We start from the raw sequence: 21,619 nt of genomic DNA on the forward strand, positions 1-21,619 counted from the left end.
CCCTCCCCAAGAAGGATGATCATGGTGGGTTTTGGAGGACACAGTTAGATGAAATAATTAGGGGAGTTCCCTTTTGAAGGGGGAAAAGATGAAAGGCTTTTATACTGTCTGGACTATATCTTTATAAAGAAAGGTCTAGATACTAGTTTCTTCATCCCACGATATTTAAGAGCACTCGTGATCCGGGATGGGCTCTTGCCGCGGGAGAAAATACTGCTATCAAGACCAACGGTGGGACACCAGGATAAAGACGAGGCACAGATTGTAGAACAAGCAACCGTAGCTAAGGGCCAACGTTAAGTTGGTTGCATGGACAGCATGTCCTTCTGTTTTTAGGAAAATCATTTCAGGCAAAAGGTCTCCATGTCTGTGCATTAGTCTAGAAGGTTTCAGCAAAATAACAACAATCATGGCAGTAATAATAACACTGATGTGGCAAAATGGTAGAAATTGGTATCTGGGTGAAGACTACATGAAGGTCTCTATCTTCAAATTTTCTCGTTGGCTTAAATTTTTTTTCAAAATAAACAAACGTAAAAGAAAAAAAAGGGAATTTGAGAAGCAAAATAATGACCACCTGACTCTTGTCCCTCAAATCCTCCATTCCAACCCGGAGACCGACAGGACACTTACCTCATACTGATCTCCAGGACAGAGGCGGGCAAAACCAGCCAGACCTGTAAAAGCAAGCAATGGGATATGAGGTGCAGAACAGATCTCCCCTCTTCGCAAACCCACACCAGCACAGTCACAAACCCAAAGCGCCAGGCCTTTGCGAAAGCTCATGCAATAGCTTTGAGGGAGCACCAGAGGGCGCTGCGATGCTGGGAATTCCATCTACCCCAGCCCAGAACATTCCTGACAGGATCCATCAAAAACGCTGCTTTCATATGATCTCCCTGATATGAGGACAAGGAGAAGCAACATGGGGGGGTAGGGGGATAGGAGAAGAATAAATGAAACAAGATGGGATTGGGAGGGAGACAAACCATAAATGACTCTTAATCTCACAAAACAAACTGGGGGTTGCTGGGGGGAGGTGGGATTGGGAGAGGGGGAGCGGGCTATGGACATTGGGGAGGGGAGGCGAACCATAAGAGACTATGGACTCTGAAAAACAACCTGAGGGTTTTGAAGGGTCAGGGGTGGGAGGTTGGGGCAACCTGAGGGTTTTGAAGGGTCAAGGGTGGGAGGTTGGGGGAACAGGTGGTGGGTAATGGGGAGGGCACGTTTTGCATGGAGCACTGGGTGTTGTGCAAAAACAATGAATACTGTTACGCTGAAAAAATAAATAAAATGGAAAAAAATGGGAAAAAAAACAAAAAACAAAACAAAACAAAACAAAAACGCTGCTTTCTGGGGTAAAGAAGGCTGTTGGGCAGGGGCCAGAACTCTATGTGTATCCTCGGTCAGCTGAGGGTCCAGCCGGGTTTCAGGATCAGAGAACAAGGGCCAGAAAGATATATGCCTTCATTTACCCAAAATATTCTCATGAATATAAACAGCTCTCTTGTTTTTCTTTCTGTCCCAAGATTCGTGATTTCGGCTAAGTTCTTCTCATTTGGGTGAAGATTCCCTGTACCCTTGCCTCTCTCCAATTCGTTCATTCCCATGTTTTCCTATTTACCCGGCATAATGATGCCACCATCTAGTGTATTCTGAAACCACTTAAAATGGGTTACCATCTTCACAAAGCCAGTGATTCAGAAAACAAAAGCCAACCAAGCAAAGGACAACAACCCAGACTCCCCAAGTGGAGATGGGGCTTCCCTCCGAAGGCGCCATCGCGCCATTGGCTCGTCATTCCCAGTCTGAGATCCAGCCCCGTATGGGCTGTGCCAGCAAGAACACATCACGGCCCACCAGTGTCATGGGACGTCCCAAGGACCCCGGGTTTCACCAGTCTTTCTCTTTCTTTCTGTAGATATTTATGGAGACTCGGTATATGGGAGGATCTGTGTCCTGGGGTAACAATCTGCAAATTAAAGAGACTTCACGGATCCCCAGAAAACAGAACAAAATGTGGTCTGGGGATGAAACAGACAAGGACGAGAGACAGTAAGAGGAGTTAAAGCTGAAGCGGATTTCTTTTTTCTCTACCGCCAAGTACCCTCTAGATATTAACTCCACTTTCTTCACCCCTAAAAGGAGGGGAACAGTGTCCACCTCACAGAACTGTTTGTAAAGACAATCGACGGCAATGACTGTGAAGACAATACATAGTAACGATTATATATACTGGGGAGTGGGATATACTATTCATCGAGCATGTGCCAGACACAGCTCACTTAAAAGAGGTTATCGGTAGGAAAAGACAGCAAACTGATACACATCAGAGAGGGGAACAGCAATGAAGAGACAGTAAAAGGAGGCTATTCCCCTATATTTTGAATGTTTGTAAGAATGTGTTACTCATATAATTAAACAAGAAATTCTATCTCATTTAACATAGGGTAGTTAAATGGAGGAAGGTGGCATGTGAACAAAAGAATATCACCACTGGCGAATGAAGAAGGCACAGGGGAGAGGACACTTGTGGATGGAGTGAGTGGCCTGTATTTACTCAGCGATATTTCCAGAGTGCCTACTGTGTGTCAAGCATGAATAAAGTTGTGGGGAGGAAGGTAGGCACATCGGACGTACATGGCAAATGTAAGGGACTATACTTGTTAACAGAAGCTCGTCAGTAATCCTGGCTTTGTTTCTGTGCCAGTCACAAAGCAAAGTCCTTTACCCGAATAGGGACCTGAAGACAACACTGTCATCAAGGCATGAGACAAATTGAGTAAAAATGGGCAAACTCTTTAGTACTTTCTCGCTTTCTAATTAAAAAAAAAAAAAATACAATAAAGAATTCCAGTTAAGAATTCAGGACAAATGTTTATATAAACCAGAATATTACTCAGCCATAAAAAAGGATGCGATCTTGCCACTTGTGAGAACATGGATGGAGCTAGAGGGTATAATGCTACGTGAAATAAGCCAGGCTGAGAAAGACAAATGCCACATGATTTCATTTATATGTGGAATCTAAAAACAAAACGAGTAAACAAAAAGCAGAAGCAGACCCATAGATAACAGAGAACAAGCTGATGGTTGCCAGAGGGAAGGGGGTGGAGGGATGGGCCAAATGGGTGAAGGGGAGTGGGAGGTACGGACTTCCAGTTACGGAGTAAATAAGTCACGGAAGGAAGAGTCCATCATTGGATGGCATTGTCATAGTGTGGTATAGGGACAGATGGGAGCTACTCATTCCCAGCACAGCACATAAACCTGTCAAATCACTATGCCGTACGCCCAAAACTAATGTAACATTGTGTGTCGGCCACTCTTCAAGTAAAAAATTTCAGTACAGATGTTTAGATATCTTTAATAAGATAATGTTTATAAAGTGATATTAAGTTAAAAAAAAGCAAAAAGGCAAAATATAAAACCTATGTAGAGGATGACCTCTGCTACATAAAAATGTGTCCATAGGAAAAAATTCTAGAAAAATATATCAAAGTGATAAAGATAATTATCTCTGATAAGATGGGATTAAGGAGCAAGTTACAGTTTTGACATTATATAGTGATTTTTATGGGGCTTTTTAAAGTATCACGCATTTATTTTATAAGAGAAAAGACAAACAAGATCATGCGTGTAGGCTGACAAACAGCATATATGCAGAGGAAAGGTCATTTGGGTATTCACGACGATTTTTACCAAGTTTAGCATTGATGGAGCGGCTATATTATGACTTTAAAATTTTTGGTCTATTTGCCCGTATTTTAAAAAATGAGAAGGTACCATTTAAAAATGTTAAAACAGACTCGAGAAGAACAGTCCCTCACTTTTGATAGAGGCGGCCAGAGAGGAAATAGCTGGTACAAAGCCCACCCTGGGACTCTCACGTTCCTTCACACGCAGGATGTCCGTTCGACCCACGGATCCCTTGGTGGTTCAGTTTCCTCGAGAGGCCATTTACGACCTTTCAGTTCTTGGTTGTTTTTACAGTAGTCTAAACATGCTTTACCCATGGAAAGAGGATGAGGATGGGATGACACCGGGCATTGTGCCTTCTGTGCGTAGCCCTATGGAGCTGTGAGACGGGAATGGAGGATTCCGCTTTCCACCCATCTCAAGGACACTCCAGGGTTAAGATCACAGAAAGGGTCCCGGGAGGCTTGAGAAAGCACCTGCTGTTACCACCGTCTGTCAGTAGATGGCAGCAACTCACCAGCTCGTTCTGCCTCCCTACCACGGAGCCAGTCCCGAGGACGGGTCTGACAATTAGAATGCAAGAAGCCACTTGAACAGATTTCCTAAAATAAGAGCGGAATTTAGAAAGCCAATGTTCACTGATTATTTTCTGGACTATTCAGATTTTTAAATTTTTATTAATTTTTTATTTTTTAAAAGATTTTATTTATTTAACAGAGATCACAAGTAGGCAGAGAGGCAGGCAGAGAGAGAGGGGGAAGCAGGCTCCCTGCTGAGCAGAGAGCCTGATATGGGGCTTGATCCCAGGACCCTGAGATCATGACCTGAGCTGACGGCAGAGGCTTTAACCCACTGAGCCGCTCAAGCACCCCTAGATTTTTTAAAATAAATTAGAAAAAAAGCACAATTGATGGGTTTCTACAAATAGGAATTGGTGAGACACGCCAATTCTAAGATCCAAAGTGCCGTTTAAAACCTCTGCAGAGGGGCGCCTGGGCGGCTAAGTTGGTTGGGCATCCAACTCTTGGTTTCTCTCTGCTCAGGTCATGATCTCAGGGTCCTGAGATCCAGCCCCGTGTAGGCCTCAGGGCTCAGCGGGGACTCTGCTTGAGGAGTCTCTCTGTCCCTCCCCCCACTAGAACTGGGGTGTTCTCTCTTTCTCTCTCAAATGAATGAATAAGTCTTCATAAAATAAAATCATATAAAACCTCTGCAAATCAGTTCAGGTTTTAGCCTTTGCCAGTTTACCTTACAATTACAACAGAAGCCTGGTTAAAAAAACAAAAACCAAGAAACTGACCTGGTATTAGTGTGGGTCAAGGTATGTATGGGGGGGAAATGCTTTCAAGGTTTTTCTTTTTTCCCCCTTTCAAAATTACCAGAAATTTCATATCTGAGCTTATCCAGATGGGAGAAAGATACTTGGCAGTGATGGGTTTTGAGCTTATAAGCCGAGGTTTTTGAAGCAAAACCTGTTGAAATTGCTTGTAGCGGTATCACCCGAGGTGCTGATTACCGGTTTAAGGTTGCAAACCAGCACCAGCCTGGCCGAAGCAGGTCTGGGGCTCTGCTTCCTCAGGTTCTAGCGGCTTGTGTAAGCCAATCACTGCGCTGCCTGCAGAATTGAAACCCACGGCGGGGCAATTACAGTTGCAGCTTGATGTCTTTCAAACCTGGCAGTGGCCTGCTGGGATTTTCACAGCTGGGGGAAGCTTCATGTTTTCTCAGCAGTTTTGTGATTCCTGTTGCACTGTCTAGAGAGCTTTCATTAAGGTCACTCTGCAGACCATTGTGGGGGTGAGCATCTGGCGGGGGTGGGGGGGCTTTCTTTTTTTTTTTTTTAAGATTTTATTTTTATTTATTTGACACAGAGAGAGATCACAAGTAGGCAGAGAGGCAGGCAGAGAGAGAGAAGGAAGCAGGCTCCCCGCGGAGCAGAGAGCCCGATGTGGGGCTCGATCCCAGGACCCTGGGATCATGACCCGAGCCGAAGGCAGCGGCTTAATCCACTGAGCCACCCAGGCGCCCCAAGGGGGGGGGGCTTTATTTCTATGATCCGTCTTTCTGTACCTTTTTGCCTGTTTTCCTGTAAACACCCATTACTGAGAAAACGGCTCTTCTCTGGCCTTGTTTGGAAGGCCCAGATGCTACACCTTTCCTTCCTTTGCTCAGAGACTTTTCTGCCGGAAGAATGCTCCCCATTTTTGCCAGTTCTATGATGACCTTCCTTTCTAGAGATAGAGCAGATCACGCATGCTGACAGCACGCACAGAAAAGGACGGCTGGGTATTCGCGAGAATATTAACAGTTTCACAGCGGGTGGAGTGCGACCAGGGTAAGGAAGTCACACTCTCTGCTCTAAGGGAAGGAGTCAAGCAGCTGAACGGACAGGAGTTCTGTTCCAGGCCTTCCTGATTTACTGACCAGGTGTAAATAGTGCAGATTTACGAGCTCATGGGTAGTTCTTCCCTCCGTCAAGGTATGTCCTGCCCTGAAAGCTGGAGAGGCAGACACAGGCTCGGAGACACCCACTGCCTGGAATGTCACTGGAACGAAGCAAGGGCTGAGAGAGGTAGTTTTCCTTGAGAGACCACTTCTCATCTAGGTCCCAGCTAAGCAGAGTCTCCCTCGTGAGCCTGACATTCAAGGCACATTAAGATCCAACGCCCATGGACGTCCATAACTCTTCTTCTAGAATGGGCTCCCACCTGGCCTGTCCACCTGCATTTGTCAACATGTTTTCCCCTCTTTGGTGACTGCCATCTCATTGCTGTTCACCTGCCCAGAAGTGTCCCTCTCACTGTAATTCAAAGGTTACAATGGGGAGCCTTCCTCCTTCCTTCTTGCTTCCTTCCCTCAAGATAGGGGAGTGGCACCCTTCTCCTCGTCCCCACCCTGCTGGGGGCTGTGGAGACAAGCTGGCCACCCCACTGGTCCAAGGGGTCATTCGTTCTACTGAATTAGAATGCACTGGTTCCTACGTCCATTTTTCTCCAGTGGACTGTGTGGAACTCAAAGCCAAGGGCCACTCATGGGGATGCAACCTTGTGCTGGGCGGAGAGCAGGAGCTCTGTAGCCCATCTGTTGTTTTTATCATCAACCTACCCACACCCCAGGGGGCCACACATTCACACAAAACCAAAAGGGTTGTTTTCTTTGTGTTGGGTGTGGCAGAAAGGGAAGTGTGGAAGGGTGTGGTGGGAGGAAGTTGGGTTACCAGGTCTGACAATATTATGAAATCTCCTCAGGGGACGTTAGTCTATGAGTTGGGGCGTGGTTATGTTCTACCAGATGGAATCACAGATAAGAAAGTAGCTGATTGCGAAGACGTAAGATTTCTTGGCAGCCTGAGGAGGCTTCTCTTTACCGAGAGAGAGGAAGATTTCCATGGAGACGTTCCCTCTGAAAGGCTTCCTGGTTGTCATTTCTGAGTTTTCATGTTAGATTAGGGAAGTGCAAAGGGAGAGTAATGTGTAATGAAAAAGGAGAGTATCTTTCGGGCCTAGAGTCCCCTTGGGGGAAACCGAGGGCCCAGATGGAAGCGAGGGAAGCAGACCAGGCAGGAGAGAGGAACAGGGAGAGGCTGAGATGGAAGAGCTCAGCAAACGGGAGGTTCTGTCACCAGGATAACGCTTTAGGACCCAGGGCTGTGATAGAGCTGGTGCCCAGGTCCCTCAGGGACGGCGGGCCCCAGGCACCACTGTCTCCCTGACCGCCATGCTGCCTGTGGGCTGGACTGGAGACGACCTTCCTACAGAAGAGACCATGCTTTGAGCAACAGTTTCTAGTATCGGCTCTTCAAACTTCCTTCCTTGTAGGAGATTGAGCCTCGGAACGTTCTAGAAGCCAGAAGCCCTGGAATTCAGTCTCAAGTTTGACTCCAACTCACCATGTGACTTCTGGGACAAGTCATTTAACACCCATTTCCCGTCAATAAAATGGGGAAATGATCACCCCGCCAAAAACAAGTGCACTGGACAACAGAAATCAGGGAAATCTGGTCCTCCCTGTGTTCAACACCACAAGATGTGTGTGACCTGAGTCTCTCTCAGCTGTGAGACCGACCAGGCTGCACGGATGGTGTCTGCCGAGTGTTGGCAGACACAAGAGGAATGTGCTTTCTGCTAAACACTGATTCAAGGCAGTTGTTTTCTTTTTCTCTTTTCTTTTTTTTAAAGATTTTATTTATTTATTTGACAGATCACAAGTAGGCAGAGAGACAGGCAGAGAGAGAGGCAGAGAGAGAGAAGGGAGGAAGCAGGCTCCCTGCTGAGCAGAGAGACCGATGCGGGGCTCGATCCCAGGACCGTGGGATCATGACCTGAGCCGAAGACAGAGGCTTTAACCCACTGAGCCACCCAGGCGCCCCCAAGGCAGTTGTTTTCTAGAATCATCCCGCTAATGAAATCATCCCGACTTGCAGGGTCCGCGACAGAGCCTGAGCGGTTTTGGAACCTCGGGCTCAGGTGAGGACCCAACACGAAGACAGTAAAGGAGAAACTGATAAACAGAGGATGCCCCACTTCCGTGGGACAGTGAGTGCTGGGATGTCACACCGAATGACAAACCAATGCAGCTCAGGTCTGCTCTAGGGAAGAATGCAGCCCCTGGGGAAGCTGAAGGTCAAGGTCATTGTTATTCCAGGAGTAACTCCTTCAGAGTGGCTCTCATGTTCTCATGGGGGTGCCCAGCGCTTGGCAGAAACAGCACCCTGCTGACTCATTTGAAAAACGGAAAAGCTCTCCTGTTGAGCACTTAAAAAAAAAGTGCCCCTTATCTACTCCTTTAATTGCAAAAAGTCATGGAGAGGGTGATTAAGTCTCCATTAGCAACAACCCAGGGATCAAGCTGCTGCAGGAACGTGAGGACCAGAGCGCCTGCGCCCCAGCCCTCTTTACTACAGTGAATGGGCCCAAACTCAAAACAAAGGGGGCTGTGGCTGATCAGAGAGCCCTGCCCGCAACACTGGACCACACTCGGCTCCGTTTCCCAGCCCTGGTGGGCCTTCTTTGTTCCAAAGACGCTGCGGTAAAGAGATCAACAACCAATCACACTTCTAGCTCAGAGCTTTCCAGAGCAAACACCAGAAACGCACTGGGCAAAGGAGGAAAATGCAATCCTCTGTGGGCTTTACACTAAAGATAAATACCCTTCAGTAATGGGTGGGTAGTTTGCAGAAAACGTGAGCAGGAAGGAACAACTGAAACACTGCAAAGAAGCCAAAAGACAAACGGAGAACGTGGGATGTTCTGTACAACAGCAGTTTCAACGGTAGGAGGAAAACGGGAAGGGTCTGCTTAGATGAAAGGAAGCCTAAGAGACACCTCATGACCAAGCATGACACAGGGACCTTATCTGGAACACAGCGTGAACAAGCTGGACAAACCAATTGTACAAAGCATTTCTGAGGCAGCTGGGGAAACTGGGTAATGGAATGGATTAGTAACAGAGCTGTATTAATTTTATTCAATGTGAAAATATTATTGTGGTTATTTATGTAAGAAGAAGTCCCTGTTCTCTAAGGGATTTTAAATACACACAGGCAGACTCACATATCTGGGTTATATATCATCAAATGGAAAAACAGATGAAGCCAACGTGGCAAAATCCTATTAATTATTCAGTCTAGGTGATAGGGGGTTCATTGTTAACATTCTCCTCACTTCTGTGTATGCTTGAGGTTCTGCCGTAATAAAGATTTAGGGGTGCAGGCAAGTCTCGGACTAGAAGGTTCTAGAACATCAACACATTCACAAATGGGGAGGGGTGAGCATGAGCGGCTCCCTGTCTTTGCAAGAAAAATAAAAATAGTGTGTGCCCGCAAACTCCAGGGAGCTCTGTCCGTGGAGGCGGCGCCGCCCCTCTCTGAACGGGGGGATAGGTACCTTTCATCTTGATGGAGAACTCCCCCAGCAGGTTCTCCAGCTCTGCTTCGATGCTGCACATATTCTGTGAAGAGGACAGAAAACTGGCATCAGCGCGAGACTTCGGTCCCAAACAGCTCAAAGCCCGTGACGTTCCAGCAGCCACAGACAACTAAGGCTGGAGGTCTTGAACACCAGGGGGCACTGACCTGTTTGTAGGGAGCTACCCAGCCCCGGACCAAATGTCCCCTCCCACCCCGAGTCCACATCAGCCTTCTGGTGTACTGGAAATTCAGAGCACAAAAGAACAAATTAACTTATTTCCATGCACAATGATGAGGACTGGGATGCTAGATAAGAAGGAAAGCAGTCTGGGGGGGCCTGGGTGGCTCAGTCAGTAAAGCGCCTGCCTTCAGCTCAGGTCATGATCCCGGGTCCTGGGACTGAGCCCCATGTCTGGCTCCCTGCTCAGTGGGGAGCCTGCTTCTCCCTCTCCCTCTGCCTTTGCCCCACTGCTTGTGATCTCGCTCTCTCAAAGAACTAAATAAACCCCCCCCCCCGCAAAAGGAAGAAGGAAAGTAGTCTTCTCCTAAATGGAGAAAATCAAGGTTCTTGAGTCGCTGACCCTGGGACCTCCTACAGCAGAAGACTTGCTGTGTTGCCTTCAGAGGTTACGTCAATGATCTCATCAAATTATATAATAAATATACGAAACCAGAACGTGATACTCTGTGAGAAATGGCCTGGGTTCTACAAAACGGTAATGCGGGGGGAAAGTTCTAGACAAAAGGGGCTAACGAGACATAAAAACCAAATGCCGCCTGTTACCTTCCATTAGATCCTGACGGCGGGACAATGCACTAGGACAGCTCTCAAGGACATGACCAGACCAAACAGCAGGCGTCTGAAAACGAACAGGCTATCCGGTAACTCCCTCAGCTTGCTAATTGTCTTAGCTGTGGGGATGGCCTGTGTTTGTCCCGGGGATACACGGGCGACCACTGTGGGTTCTGGGCTCAAATACTTATGGGGTCAAGTGTCACGACATCCGTCACTTACTGTCAAAGGATTCAGCAAAAAAATAAGGATAAAGAAAAAATTGAGCATAGGTGAGAGAAGGGAAGGAAATATGGCAAGATGTTACCAGCTGGTAAAGGTCGATGGTGTTTATTATACTAGTCTCGACTTTCCTGTAGATGCAAAGTATCCACGGGGCTGTACCTACAGAGTGAGTGAGGCTGGGTTCCTGCGCAAGGCTAGGACACCCCAAAAATGACTCCTGGGCCTGACCACAGTCCTCCGCTCGCTCTGTTGAGGGACCCGGAAGGCAGAAAGCGGGACACTATCTAAGAGTGTGGTTAGACATGTCACTACCCCAGCCCGTCCTACTTCCTCCTGATCTTAGGACCTACAGAGAGCAATCGCAGTTCGAGATCAAAAAAGGAAAGGGGCGGGCAGCGGCTCTCCCCAGTGGGGCCCTTGGGCAGCTCAGCAGGCTTCAGCCTTGGAAGCCGCCTTGACCTTGACTGTCCCCACTCCAGAGAGTGGGGGTGGGGTGGCACCTGCCCTCTTCTCCCTCAGCAGCCCGCCTCCTGGTGGGGCCCCGCCCGCTAACCACGCCCCAGGAGCCCTGACTGGGCTGGTCCTGATTGCATTTTGTGAGCGGAGGACTTCGGGATTGCTGAGTGAGGTGACAGCGTCCTGTTTGTGCCTGTGTCCTTTCCAGAAGATCGCTCTCCCACACTGGTGTGCGGGTGGGGTGCAAAGAGAATGGCACTTTGCCCTGTGAGCTCTTGCTGCCTCAGATCGCTTAGCATACGCTGAGGAAACTTCCTGAAGTCTGAGCTCTGTGCTGCCTGAAACAAAGTCTCAGTATCGTGGACCCCTTTTCTTAGAGCCCTGCAGGGCTCGGGGAAGGAACACAGGACATTTTCCCCAAATGCCTGTGACGTCAGCGTGCAAGGCAGAGTTGCCACAGGTGACTTCCAGAAAACCTGGGGTGGGGGGAGCTGGCGCAACAGGTGAGGACTTCGGCGGTCTGGAGGCTCTGCACCCAGACAGCTGGGGGTGAGTCCTGGCACAGCCCCCCGAGGCTCTCACCCAAAACATTCTCTCTGTGTTCAAATCCCAGCTCTGCGGGTCGCGAAGATAAAAAACCAGCCCATGTCAGGCAGGATGCTACAGAACTCTGACTCCTCTCTCCTCCAAGGCACAGTTCCTCTTGCTGAAACGGTCCTCTACATCTCCAAACGTGGGAGCGAAGTCAGATGCCATGTGCTGGCACCTGAGCAAGGATGGGTATTTCGGAAGCGGCCTGGCGAAGGTTCTAGAACGGGCAGCTTCTCCGAGCTGTGGGTCAGGTACTGCTCCTGGACTCCGAAGGGCCCGTTTTAAGTGCTCTTTTATTCCTGAGCCATGCACAAACGAGGTCTCACGAACCGGGGCTGCTCCTAACCCAGAGTCTCAACCCCGGGGTCCATAAACTTGGATGGGGGAAGAGAAAGTCCCCATGATTTCACAACCTCTATGTGAAATGCATGGCGTGGAAGTGTAGAATGTAGGAAGGGAGCCCAGTGGTATGAGGCGGGCCTGGGGCTCCGATGGATAGAAATCACTGTGTTCACGCCAACCTTGAACAATTGTCCATACTTTGTGCTGCTTTAAAATTTTGTAACTTCCAATAGCTTGTGGTAATGTTAGAGCTGATGATTTAATTTTGATGCGCTAATAATAACGTGGCATAAACAAAACACAGTACTGTATCAAAATTATTTTGCTTTCAAGGTATTTTGATAACTGAACTGCTAATACTGAAGTAACTATTTCAGTATCATTGGTTTCCTTTGAGTTCCTGGATTCTACGTGTTTTATTTTATGTGTCTAACAAGCATTCATCTGAAAGGGGAACACAGGTGAAGAAGCCGTGTTTCCGGACTACAGAAAGAGACCAACAGTTCAGACCAGAGGCGCTCCCGGAGTGACCGTACAAGGCAACCCACAGGGTCCCTCCTGAGGCTGCGACAGGGGCCCAGCAGACCCTCATGAGCCCCCAGGAGGCTGATGACTTCATTCATGAAATTCGATCTCTGAGCAGACCAGGGGATAGTGAGCCCTGCTGCTTGAATAATTCAGTCTTTCATCAAGGACACTTGGTATCAGGTGACCCCAGGAGGAGGGAAGGGCTCCCTGTGTCAGATGCAGGGGCCTCAGAGGCAGAAGCCAAGGGAGGCCCACTTCTGCTCCTGGCTGTCGTGTCTCCTTCGAGAAGGAAGGGGACTTCCTTACGATAAAATCATCACAGGCAGGGGCGTTGGTGATACCGATCTTTCGGCGTAGCTATCTTAGCCGCTGGGGCCGTGCCACTTCCAGGAATAAAGCCAGATTAGCCTGGATGCTAGAAAATTCTGGCGTGTACTTAGAATCTCAAAAACCGGGGCCTTGTGGCTTATTCCTGCAGCCCCTGAAATTTAGACAGGCATTCGTAGCCCGCCTGTGCAAAGACTACAGGGCAGCAGGGAGCCCGGAGGACTTTGAGATACGGTCAGTGAACGGCTTTGTAGCCTCTGACCTCGTGCGGGTTTTCAGGGTCGTGAGCAAGCACGTTCCAAGGCACAAGGAGACGAGTGCCCGACAGCGACGCTCAGGGACAAGGAAAGGCCAGCGAAGGCTGTGGCATCCAGGGACGAATTTGAGCCAAAATACCAACGGAACAGCCGGATGGTCATCTTAAACGGTCCCACGGACTGCCCCAAAACACTGCAGGAGAGGCAAACAGTAGGACATCTCCCCGGAGGGCAGAATGACGTTGCTGGGCAGTCCCCCGCCACCCGCCCCGCCGGCCGGCACCTACCTCCGTGTACTCCCTGTGGCTGCGGCCGATCTCCGACAGGCTCTCCCGGGCAGCTCTGCTGGTCGGCGAGGCCGCGAACGCTTGCCTCATTTTGCTGGCTCCGTCCTGGAGGCGTCTCTGGATACAGTACGCTTCATAGAGTTCGTCCACCTGTTGGAGTCACAGGAGGGAATACAAGGGACAGCACTATTCAGTCCCGCTCAGAAGGAGGGACCCCGGCCATCATTCAGTCCGGAAGATGTTTGGTCTCTGACCTCAGCAAGGAGAATCTGGTAGAAGCATCATCCTCTTATTTATTTATTTTTTTTTAAGATTTTATTTATTTGACAGAGAGAGATCACAAGTAGGCAGAGAGGCAGGCAGAGAGAGAGAGAGGGAAGCAGGCTCCCTGCTGAGCAGAGAGCCCGATGCGAGACTCGATCTCAGGACCCCGAGATCATGACCTGAGCCGAAGGCAGTGGCTTAACCCACTGAGCCACCCAGGTGCCCCTATTTATTTATAAAGAGTTTATTCATTTATTTGGGGCGCCTGGGTGGCTCCATCAGTTAAGCGTTTACCTTCGGCTCATGTCACAAAATCTCAGGGTCCTAGGATCGAGTCCTGAATCAGATCCCTTGCTCGGTGGGGAGTCTGCTTCTCCCTCTCCCACTTCCCCTGCTTGTGTTCCCTCTTACTGTCAAATAAATAAATAAAAATCTTTAAAAAATGATTAAAAAAGATTTTACTTATTTGAGAGAAAGCAAGAGCATGAGCAGGGAGAGTGCCAGAGGCAGAGGGAGAAGCAGACTCCCCTCTGAGCAGGGAGCCCCACACGGAACTCCATCCTGGGACCCCGAGATCAAGACCAGAGCGAAAAGGCAGCTGCTTAACCGACTGAGCCACCCAGGCCCTCCCTACCCCCTGAAGCATCATCCTTTTAGCCGGAGACAAATCATCTTTGTTTTAGCCACTGGGATCCATTTTCTCTTTCAAAGCAGATTTTAATCTGAGCCTTCTTTTCAAATTCACGAAATAAAAATGAACTCAACATTGGTAGGCCGTGTGAGCCAAGTACTGGGTGATGGAGACCACAGTTTTCTACATAAGGAACAAGCATGGGAAGGATTTCCACAAGACTCCTACCATTTTATTTTAAGAGTATTGTCACAAGGTGATATTCACACATCTACATTTAGCATTTTTTTAAAAAAGAACTTGAGCCAAGGCTTTACAAAATCATCTTCAATAGGGCGTCTGCCTTTGGCTCAAGTCATGATCCTGGGGTCCTGGGATTAAGCCCCTCATCAGGTTCCCTGCTCGGTGGAGAGCTTGCTTCTCCATCTCCTTCTTCCCCTCTCCCCGCTCTGGCTCTCTCTCCAATAAATAAAATCCCCCCCCCCAAATCATTTTCAATAGAGCCTCAACAATAGAGAAAACAAATCTGTTAAATTATTCTTAAAATGAGGTTGAAGAGGGGCACCTGGGTGGCTCAGCTGGTTCAGTGTCTGCCTTTGGCTCAGGTCATGATCCTGGGGTCCTGGGATCGAGTCCTGAGTTGGGGTCCTCGGATCGAGTCCCGAGTTGGGCTCCCTGCTCGGCGGGGAGCCTGCTTCTCCCCCCCCCCCCCCCGCCTTTCCCCACCGCTCATGCCTGCTCTCAAATAAATAAAATCTTTTTTAAAAAAATGAGGGTGGGGGCGCCTGGGTGGCTCAGTGGGTTAAGCCGCTGCCTTCGGCTCGGGTCATGATCTCAGGGTCCTGGGATCGAGTCCCACATCGGGCTCTCTGCTCAGCAGGGAGCCTGCTTCCCTCTCTCTCTCTCTCTGCCTGCCTCTCTATCTACTTGTGATCTCTCTCTGTCAAATAAATAAATAAAATATTAAAAAAAAATGAGGGTGAAGCACAACTGTCAAAACTTGATCACACTGAACATTTCAGAACTAGGCATTTCTCTGCTATACATCTACGCTTACACTTCCAAACAATAATATACTTTTTGTAAGTGACTGTGGATCGGACTCGTTCTATAAGCCCGATAAGCACTTATTGTCTCAAAGACAGCAGTCCCCCATCAACCCAAGGCAGCTTTGACACCCAGGGGACATTTGGCAAAAAGCTGGGGCTGTTTTTTCCAGCATCGCAGCTGGGAGGTGTTACTGCCATCTGGTAGGGACAGAGGCCGGGATGTCGCGAAACGTCCCTCAGGACAGGGGACAGTCTCCTAACAAAGACCAGCTCCAAGTATCAATAGTGCTTAAGTGGGAGACACATGGTTATTGCCGAGCGTGTATATGTCCACAGTCTTGCACTCTCTGTCATTGTCAGCGCGCTCGCCAGCTAACCGCAGGAATTTGCAGGCGATGAAAAGGACACGAACACTAGCCTTTGGCACAGGCAAAGGAAATTAGGGACTTCTGCGAGGCAGGAATCTGCCTCGGACAACTTCAATTTTTCATTTCAGGACAAACTTTATTCCCTCAGAAGGCTGAGGAAGGTGGAGATGAATCTAATGGGTTTCAGAGGTTAAAATCCCTCCTTTGTTCTGAAGGCAAGTTTTCGGGTGCTCACGACAAAGCGTCAGGAGCACCCGTTAGAGGAGGCAGAATTTTCCACCGTTGCCGTCTCTGTCTGGACGTCAATCACGCTCAGCTCAGAAGAGGCACATTCACAGACTAAAATTATTGTCTGCTTACAGGATTCTCTGTCGCTCTTTCCCTCAACAAGTCATTCCACTTTGTTGAGAGCCATGGCCAAACTCTGGAAAGCAGCCTTTCATCCGTGGGGTCGAAGGGTCTGTCTCTGATTAAGAGGCAGACGTAAGGTCTCGGGTGGTGAATCTGCTGATGAAATCTTGGGGCTGGTGGCTGGCGGGGGGGGGGGGGGGGGCTGCCATACACGAATGCCACGCTAAGACTCGTCTGGTGAGCTTGTTACAATGCTGATGCCCAGGCCCCCTCTCTGGGATTCCGATTCGGTAGTTTAGGGCCGGGCTGGAATCTGGAATTTTACATAAACGTTGCAGATCATTCTCGTGGGGTTGGTCTCCACAAAACCCCTAGAAACACGAGAGCAGATCCTTCTTCCAGGGCTGGCCAGACTGTTTCACCCACGGGGTACCCCGGGAAGCTGCCCCTTCTACCCTTTTCCCCACTACTGGGTTTGCTCAAGTCTGAGACTGTAATTCTCTCTACAGGAAACGGCTCATGGGGACACCGGTTTAGCCCTAAAGATACAGTCCGTTACTCCGCATTTGCAGAACAGTTAATTCTTTGTTTTTATCTCAATGCCAACCTATCCTAGCCAAATGGAACTAGCCCGCAGGATAAAGGGTAACTCTGTACCCACTCGAGTGGGAACTGCCAGTCCGTAGGCAAGCGCTGGTCTCACCCCTATGTCAGCAGAGACTCACCAAATCAACGGCTGGGCTTGTGCAGTTCAATACCATTTGGGAGGTGTGCTGTGCACAACAGACCACCCCCCACCTTTCGTGACCCCCAGCATGGTCCTGGCTAACGACAATGGCTAAAAGATGGAGAAATACACTCTCACCCGAGCGCGATTTTGTTTTCTTGCTGTGTTTCAAACCAAACAGAGTAATTTGCCAACAACTGCCTGCCACACGGATACCTTCGAATGGATGTCATTGTGTTATTTACGGAGTTGAACAGAAATGGGAGTAATTTCAGATTCGCCCGGGTAACAGATATTTTTCAAAGTAGGAACATGCAAAGGCAGCTGTGTGTACGTCCGTTTCTACACATCTAACTCATCACAGAATCTTAAAATGAAAGGATTCTTAGGATCATGTAGATTGAATGCATGCCCCTCCCCACACAGAGCGGAAAGTCAAGGTTTGCATGGGTTAGGTTCAGCCCAGAGAGGGCGCGACTGGAAACTAGGGTGTCTGACTCCCAGCAGAGAGATTGGCTGAGGGCTCTAGTCTCTCTACTTGGAAGAGAGGCCGATGCACGTGGATGGAAACAGGAATTACCATTGGTGGGATTTAGTGGCTCCCAAGGGGAACTATTTTCAGGATGCCCCGGTAAAGCCTGGTAGTGTCCAGAGCAAGGAGCTGAGAGTCCCACTCCACGTGAGCCTGGCTGCACCATCCGTGAAGATCTGTAGGGTTTGGGGCTGGGTGTCAGGGGTCCTGACAAAATGGCCCACACGGACGGAGGCGACAGAGATGAAAGAAAATGTGCCTGGAAACCACGCCATGCGAGGAAGGACAGGAGCCAGGAGCTTGAGAAAGAGTCTGGGGACGTACGTGGCAGCTGTTCTGAGTACTTTTAAGGGCTTCATGAAGAAGTTTATGGGGTACCAAGTTAGCGCAAGTGTCAAGTGTCTTGTACGGTGAGTTTGGTTCACTCTTTAGGAACCGAAGGAGAGTCAGAGCTATGCCAGAGTGTCCAGCCCTCTTCTCCTTCTTCTCCATCTTTCCTGCCTGTTGGAAGACATCATTGCTACTCAGCTTAGGAGTTACTTAGGTAAGTAATTCTCCGTGGACCAGATGCCGTGCTTAGACCAAAGGCGCATTGATTAGTGACTGAGAACAGAAACCCAGAAGCCCAGACAACGGGAACTTGATTACCTTACTAATGTGGAACTCCAGGCGTCTCATGGATCTTTCAATTGTTTTAATTTGCTGAAATTAAAAGAAGAAGTTTGAAAAAGTACAGTCATTAACAGTTCAACTGATCTAGAATGGCAAGAGTTTCCCGATCTCATACTCCAAATTACCAGAAAATGCTAAATATCTTCCCTTTCTTCCCATCTTGGCTATTTTAGAGACTCTCTGATAACAATTCAGAAAGAATCTTCTAAAATATTAAACAAGTATTCCGAGAGATGAACTTGAGTTAGTAATCGGAATCTTTGTGCTAAACATTGAGGGAGGCCAATCAAATGGAAGTTGCTGGATTTCTGGCAAGACAGCGACATACTTTTTCATCTTGAAGATGAACTCACCCCCCAACAGTTTGCAGTCTCCGAAACCGGGGTGCATTTTGAAACTGCTGTCTGTACGTGCTCGAATATAATGATAGTGGTTCATGTCTCATCTCCTCGTTGGGGTTATAAATATTGTTATTACATGCATTAAGTTCAATTACCCTTTCAAACGTCTTCCAAAAAACATTACACCGTGATTCAGCATTAAAATGACGTATACATGGAAAGGCACGCAAAGGGAGTGGCAGGAGCACATATGAGTAAATAAAAACACAATCTACATTTAAAAGAAGCCTAGAAGAGTTTTTTCAGGAAGTACAAGATACAAATTTTAAGCGAATAGAGCAAACCATGCCAGGGTTTACCTGGAATCACTTTTTTTTTGCCCTTAGGGCCATAGAAAATAACGCCGTGTTTTCCCATCAAAGAGGTCTTTAATTTGATGACATTCTCTCAGTCAGAGAGAACAACAGGTAAGGGCCTTCCAACACTAGGAAGTTCTTGAACTTACCAGCACGCGGAGAAACCCTTCAACCAGGTGGCATTTTTATGGGAGTGACCTTGAAGACATTATTGGAGCTACAGATCATGGTACTTACTCACACCCCTCATTAGAGAAAAGCATGACTTCTACTAGGCTGAGAAAAATCATCAGTTCTTGGAGATCTGGTTATGCCTAAAGAGGAAATCACGGATCTCTCCGCAAACATGCCCTGTTTTGTTTTCCCGCAACACTCCCGCACAGGATGGTAACTTACCTTGTCTAGGTCATATAGCACACCCTAAAATAAAAAAAAAAAAAAGAGTGTCTGGATTAGAACATAGTTTCCTCAAAACTGTTGTTGAGGTCGACAGAGGGATTCAGTGTTCGTGTCTGCATTACTGGGGAAGAAGCGATCACTCCTGTAAAGTTCTTCTGGGTTATTTGAAATAGCAGCGAGAGTACTTTTAGGAGCCGATATTTACTTATCCTCTGTGTCTCCAGAATTCCACTGCAATCTCTCTGCACCCAAAGGTCTCACTTGCTTTCCCCTCTCCTCTCTTACACCCTGAGGGGCACATACATTCATATTAACTCTTCAATAAGGAAAACAAGTTAACAGAGAATGGGGCAGGGGTCGATGAGTGAAACAAACACTCACCCTCCCCTGTAAACATACAAAACCGGTGTTTAAGGAGCGTCCTCGAGGGCAGTGATAAGCCTTTCACAAATTGTTTTTTAAGCCAGTTCATTTCCTGTGTGCTCATAATATCACAGAATAATCGGCACACCATTCCCACGTTCCCCCATCAGGAGGTGTTTTCGTTTCTGTTTTTTGTTTTTTTTATGGAACACCAGGCCCGGCCGGAGCGCCTGCATCCATTCACCATTGTTCTCCAAGGAGAAACATGTGTTGCCACTGAGGATGGTCAAGGGCATTCGGAAGTGTGGAAGGCCGTCCTGTAAGGAGTCACTCCCCACAGAGATGGGGTGGCTCCTACTCTAACATCGTCGGGGCGTAAAATCTTTAACTTCTATAACGCTTTCAGCCTCTGAGCCTTTGCGAAGCACACCACTGCACATCTCAGCAGGTCTCTGAAAGCAGCAGGAGGCGACGGCCATTAAGGCTCTGCGGTATCTCCTAGCACATGGACTTTTCCTGGGCTTTCTGACGCCTTGAGACATTAAGGTGTAAGATCACTTCGAACTGAACAAAATCATTTAAAATAGTACACAGGTGACCTGTAGGTGTATAGGTCAACCAGACAAGTCCTCACAAAGTCACCAGACTCGAGGCCACCTGCCAGCCGCTGGAGCATAAGGACACGGAACGGAACGGGCTCAGGGACTCCTCCCACTTTCTCGTAACAGGTGCACTTGGGTCCTCTCGCCCTCGCTGATGTCACTGACTTATACTATTTTCTTAGTAGTTCTGGGCTCCAAATTCTGTGCTAACAAAATGCTAGGAGCACCCCCACTTTGCCTGTCCTTCTATGATTTAGAGGAGGGCCACGTAGTTGCTTCTGTTTAGTATTTTTTCCCTGATTATAAAGCATATCTGCATCAACATGCTTGGAAAATACTGAGAAGTATTAAGAATAAAGCATTAAGAAGAAATTTAACTTCTTTCTCAAATACACATCAGGGAGCAGACAGTATTCTGCCCCTTGGATCTGCTTTTCTTTTTTTTTTTTTTTTAATATTTTATTTATTTATTCGACAGAGAGAGATCACAAGTAGGCAGAGAGGCAGGCAGAGAGAGAGAGAGAGGAGGAAGCAGGCTCCTCACCAAGGAGAGAGCCGGATGCGGGGCTCGATCCCGGGACCCTGGGATCATGACCTGAGCCGAAGGCAGAGGCTTTAACCCTCTGAGCCACCCAGGTGCCCCTGGATCTGCTTTTCTTAAAGGTTCTTGCTCGTCCCCATCCCCTTCCCCTTCCCCAGCTACCCATCCCCATCCAATAGGAAGAAAAAGAAAAGATTCTTAGTCCAAAAAGGGAAGACTGTGTTAACCTCCTAATGACTGGACGGTACCCACCAGGCGAGAGTTTCTTCTCATATCTTTTAGCTGGGCTGTCAGCTTGTCCAACTCTGTCTGGTGAACTTCCAGATACTCACTGCAAAAATAACAGGACACATATTCGTGAGCTCTGTGCTGGCATTGACCGTGTCCCTCCCAAGGGGACGACAAAGCCGAGACCTGCTCTGGGGAGGGCAGAGTCGGTGGGGGGAAGTGACTGTGTGTTTCCCAATCTCTCGACTTTCTGAAAGCTCCAGGAGTCGTTTCTGGTAGCGCCCAGATGGTCAAAAAGGAGAACCCCTGTGAGGCTTGAAAGTCCAAAAAAGAAAAAGCGGTGGGGGAAGGAGTGTGGCCAAACAAGGATGGAAGCTATCCCGGGTCCAGGCTCACAGAATTCTGTCCCCTTAAATACAACACCCACTCTAGAGGTCTCCCTGCATACCAGGGAGATCTTACTCTGGGCCAACAATCCGTAGGATAATACGGCATAATACATATATAGTAGACTATGTAATATAATAACTCGGGAAGGTTTCAGAATCCTTCCTCAGTGATCACCAAGTTAGAGCTGTCGGTCCACTGCTGTTTATGTGAAACCCAACACTGTGCCGAGTTAAACACGTCACTAGTTCGGATCTCCTTCAAGTTTATGGATGTGATGTAGAAACCCGACATATTTCACGTATTTGAGACTCATTTAAGGCTTCCTCGATTACGGTGTGAGAATAAAATACCTACTACAGCAATAGACACTTTAAAATGATCTCTAAAAA

At 48.1% G+C, this 21,619-nt stretch overlaps 1 protein-coding gene across 7 annotated transcripts in view; it reads right to left on the bottom strand.

The window, feature by feature from the left end:
* The window catches only part of RIPOR2 (RHO family interacting cell polarization regulator 2), a 226,434-nt gene that overhangs the window by 31,694 nt on the left and 173,121 nt on the right, over positions 1 to 21,619 (bottom strand). For all 7 annotated transcript variants that reach the window (XM_046004528.1, XM_046004524.1, XM_046004525.1 and 4 more), the window contains 6 exons: positions 20,865 to 20,943; positions 19,104 to 19,127; positions 17,987 to 18,040; positions 13,417 to 13,566; positions 9,588 to 9,651; positions 634 to 677 (listed from right to left, as the gene is read on the bottom strand). In XM_046004528.1, the coding sequence (XP_045860484.1) occupies positions 634 to 677; positions 9,588 to 9,651; positions 13,417 to 13,566; positions 17,987 to 18,040; positions 19,104 to 19,127; positions 20,865 to 20,943 (415 nt within the window). The remainder of the gene's footprint in view (positions 1 to 633; positions 678 to 9,587; positions 9,652 to 13,416; positions 13,567 to 17,986; positions 18,041 to 19,103; positions 19,128 to 20,864; positions 20,944 to 21,619) is intronic.

Source organism: Meles meles, chromosome 5 (assembly GCF_922984935.1).
Source record: "Meles meles chromosome 5, mMelMel3.1 paternal haplotype, whole genome shotgun sequence".
NCBI lineage: Eukaryota > Metazoa > Chordata > Mammalia > Carnivora > Mustelidae > Meles > Meles meles.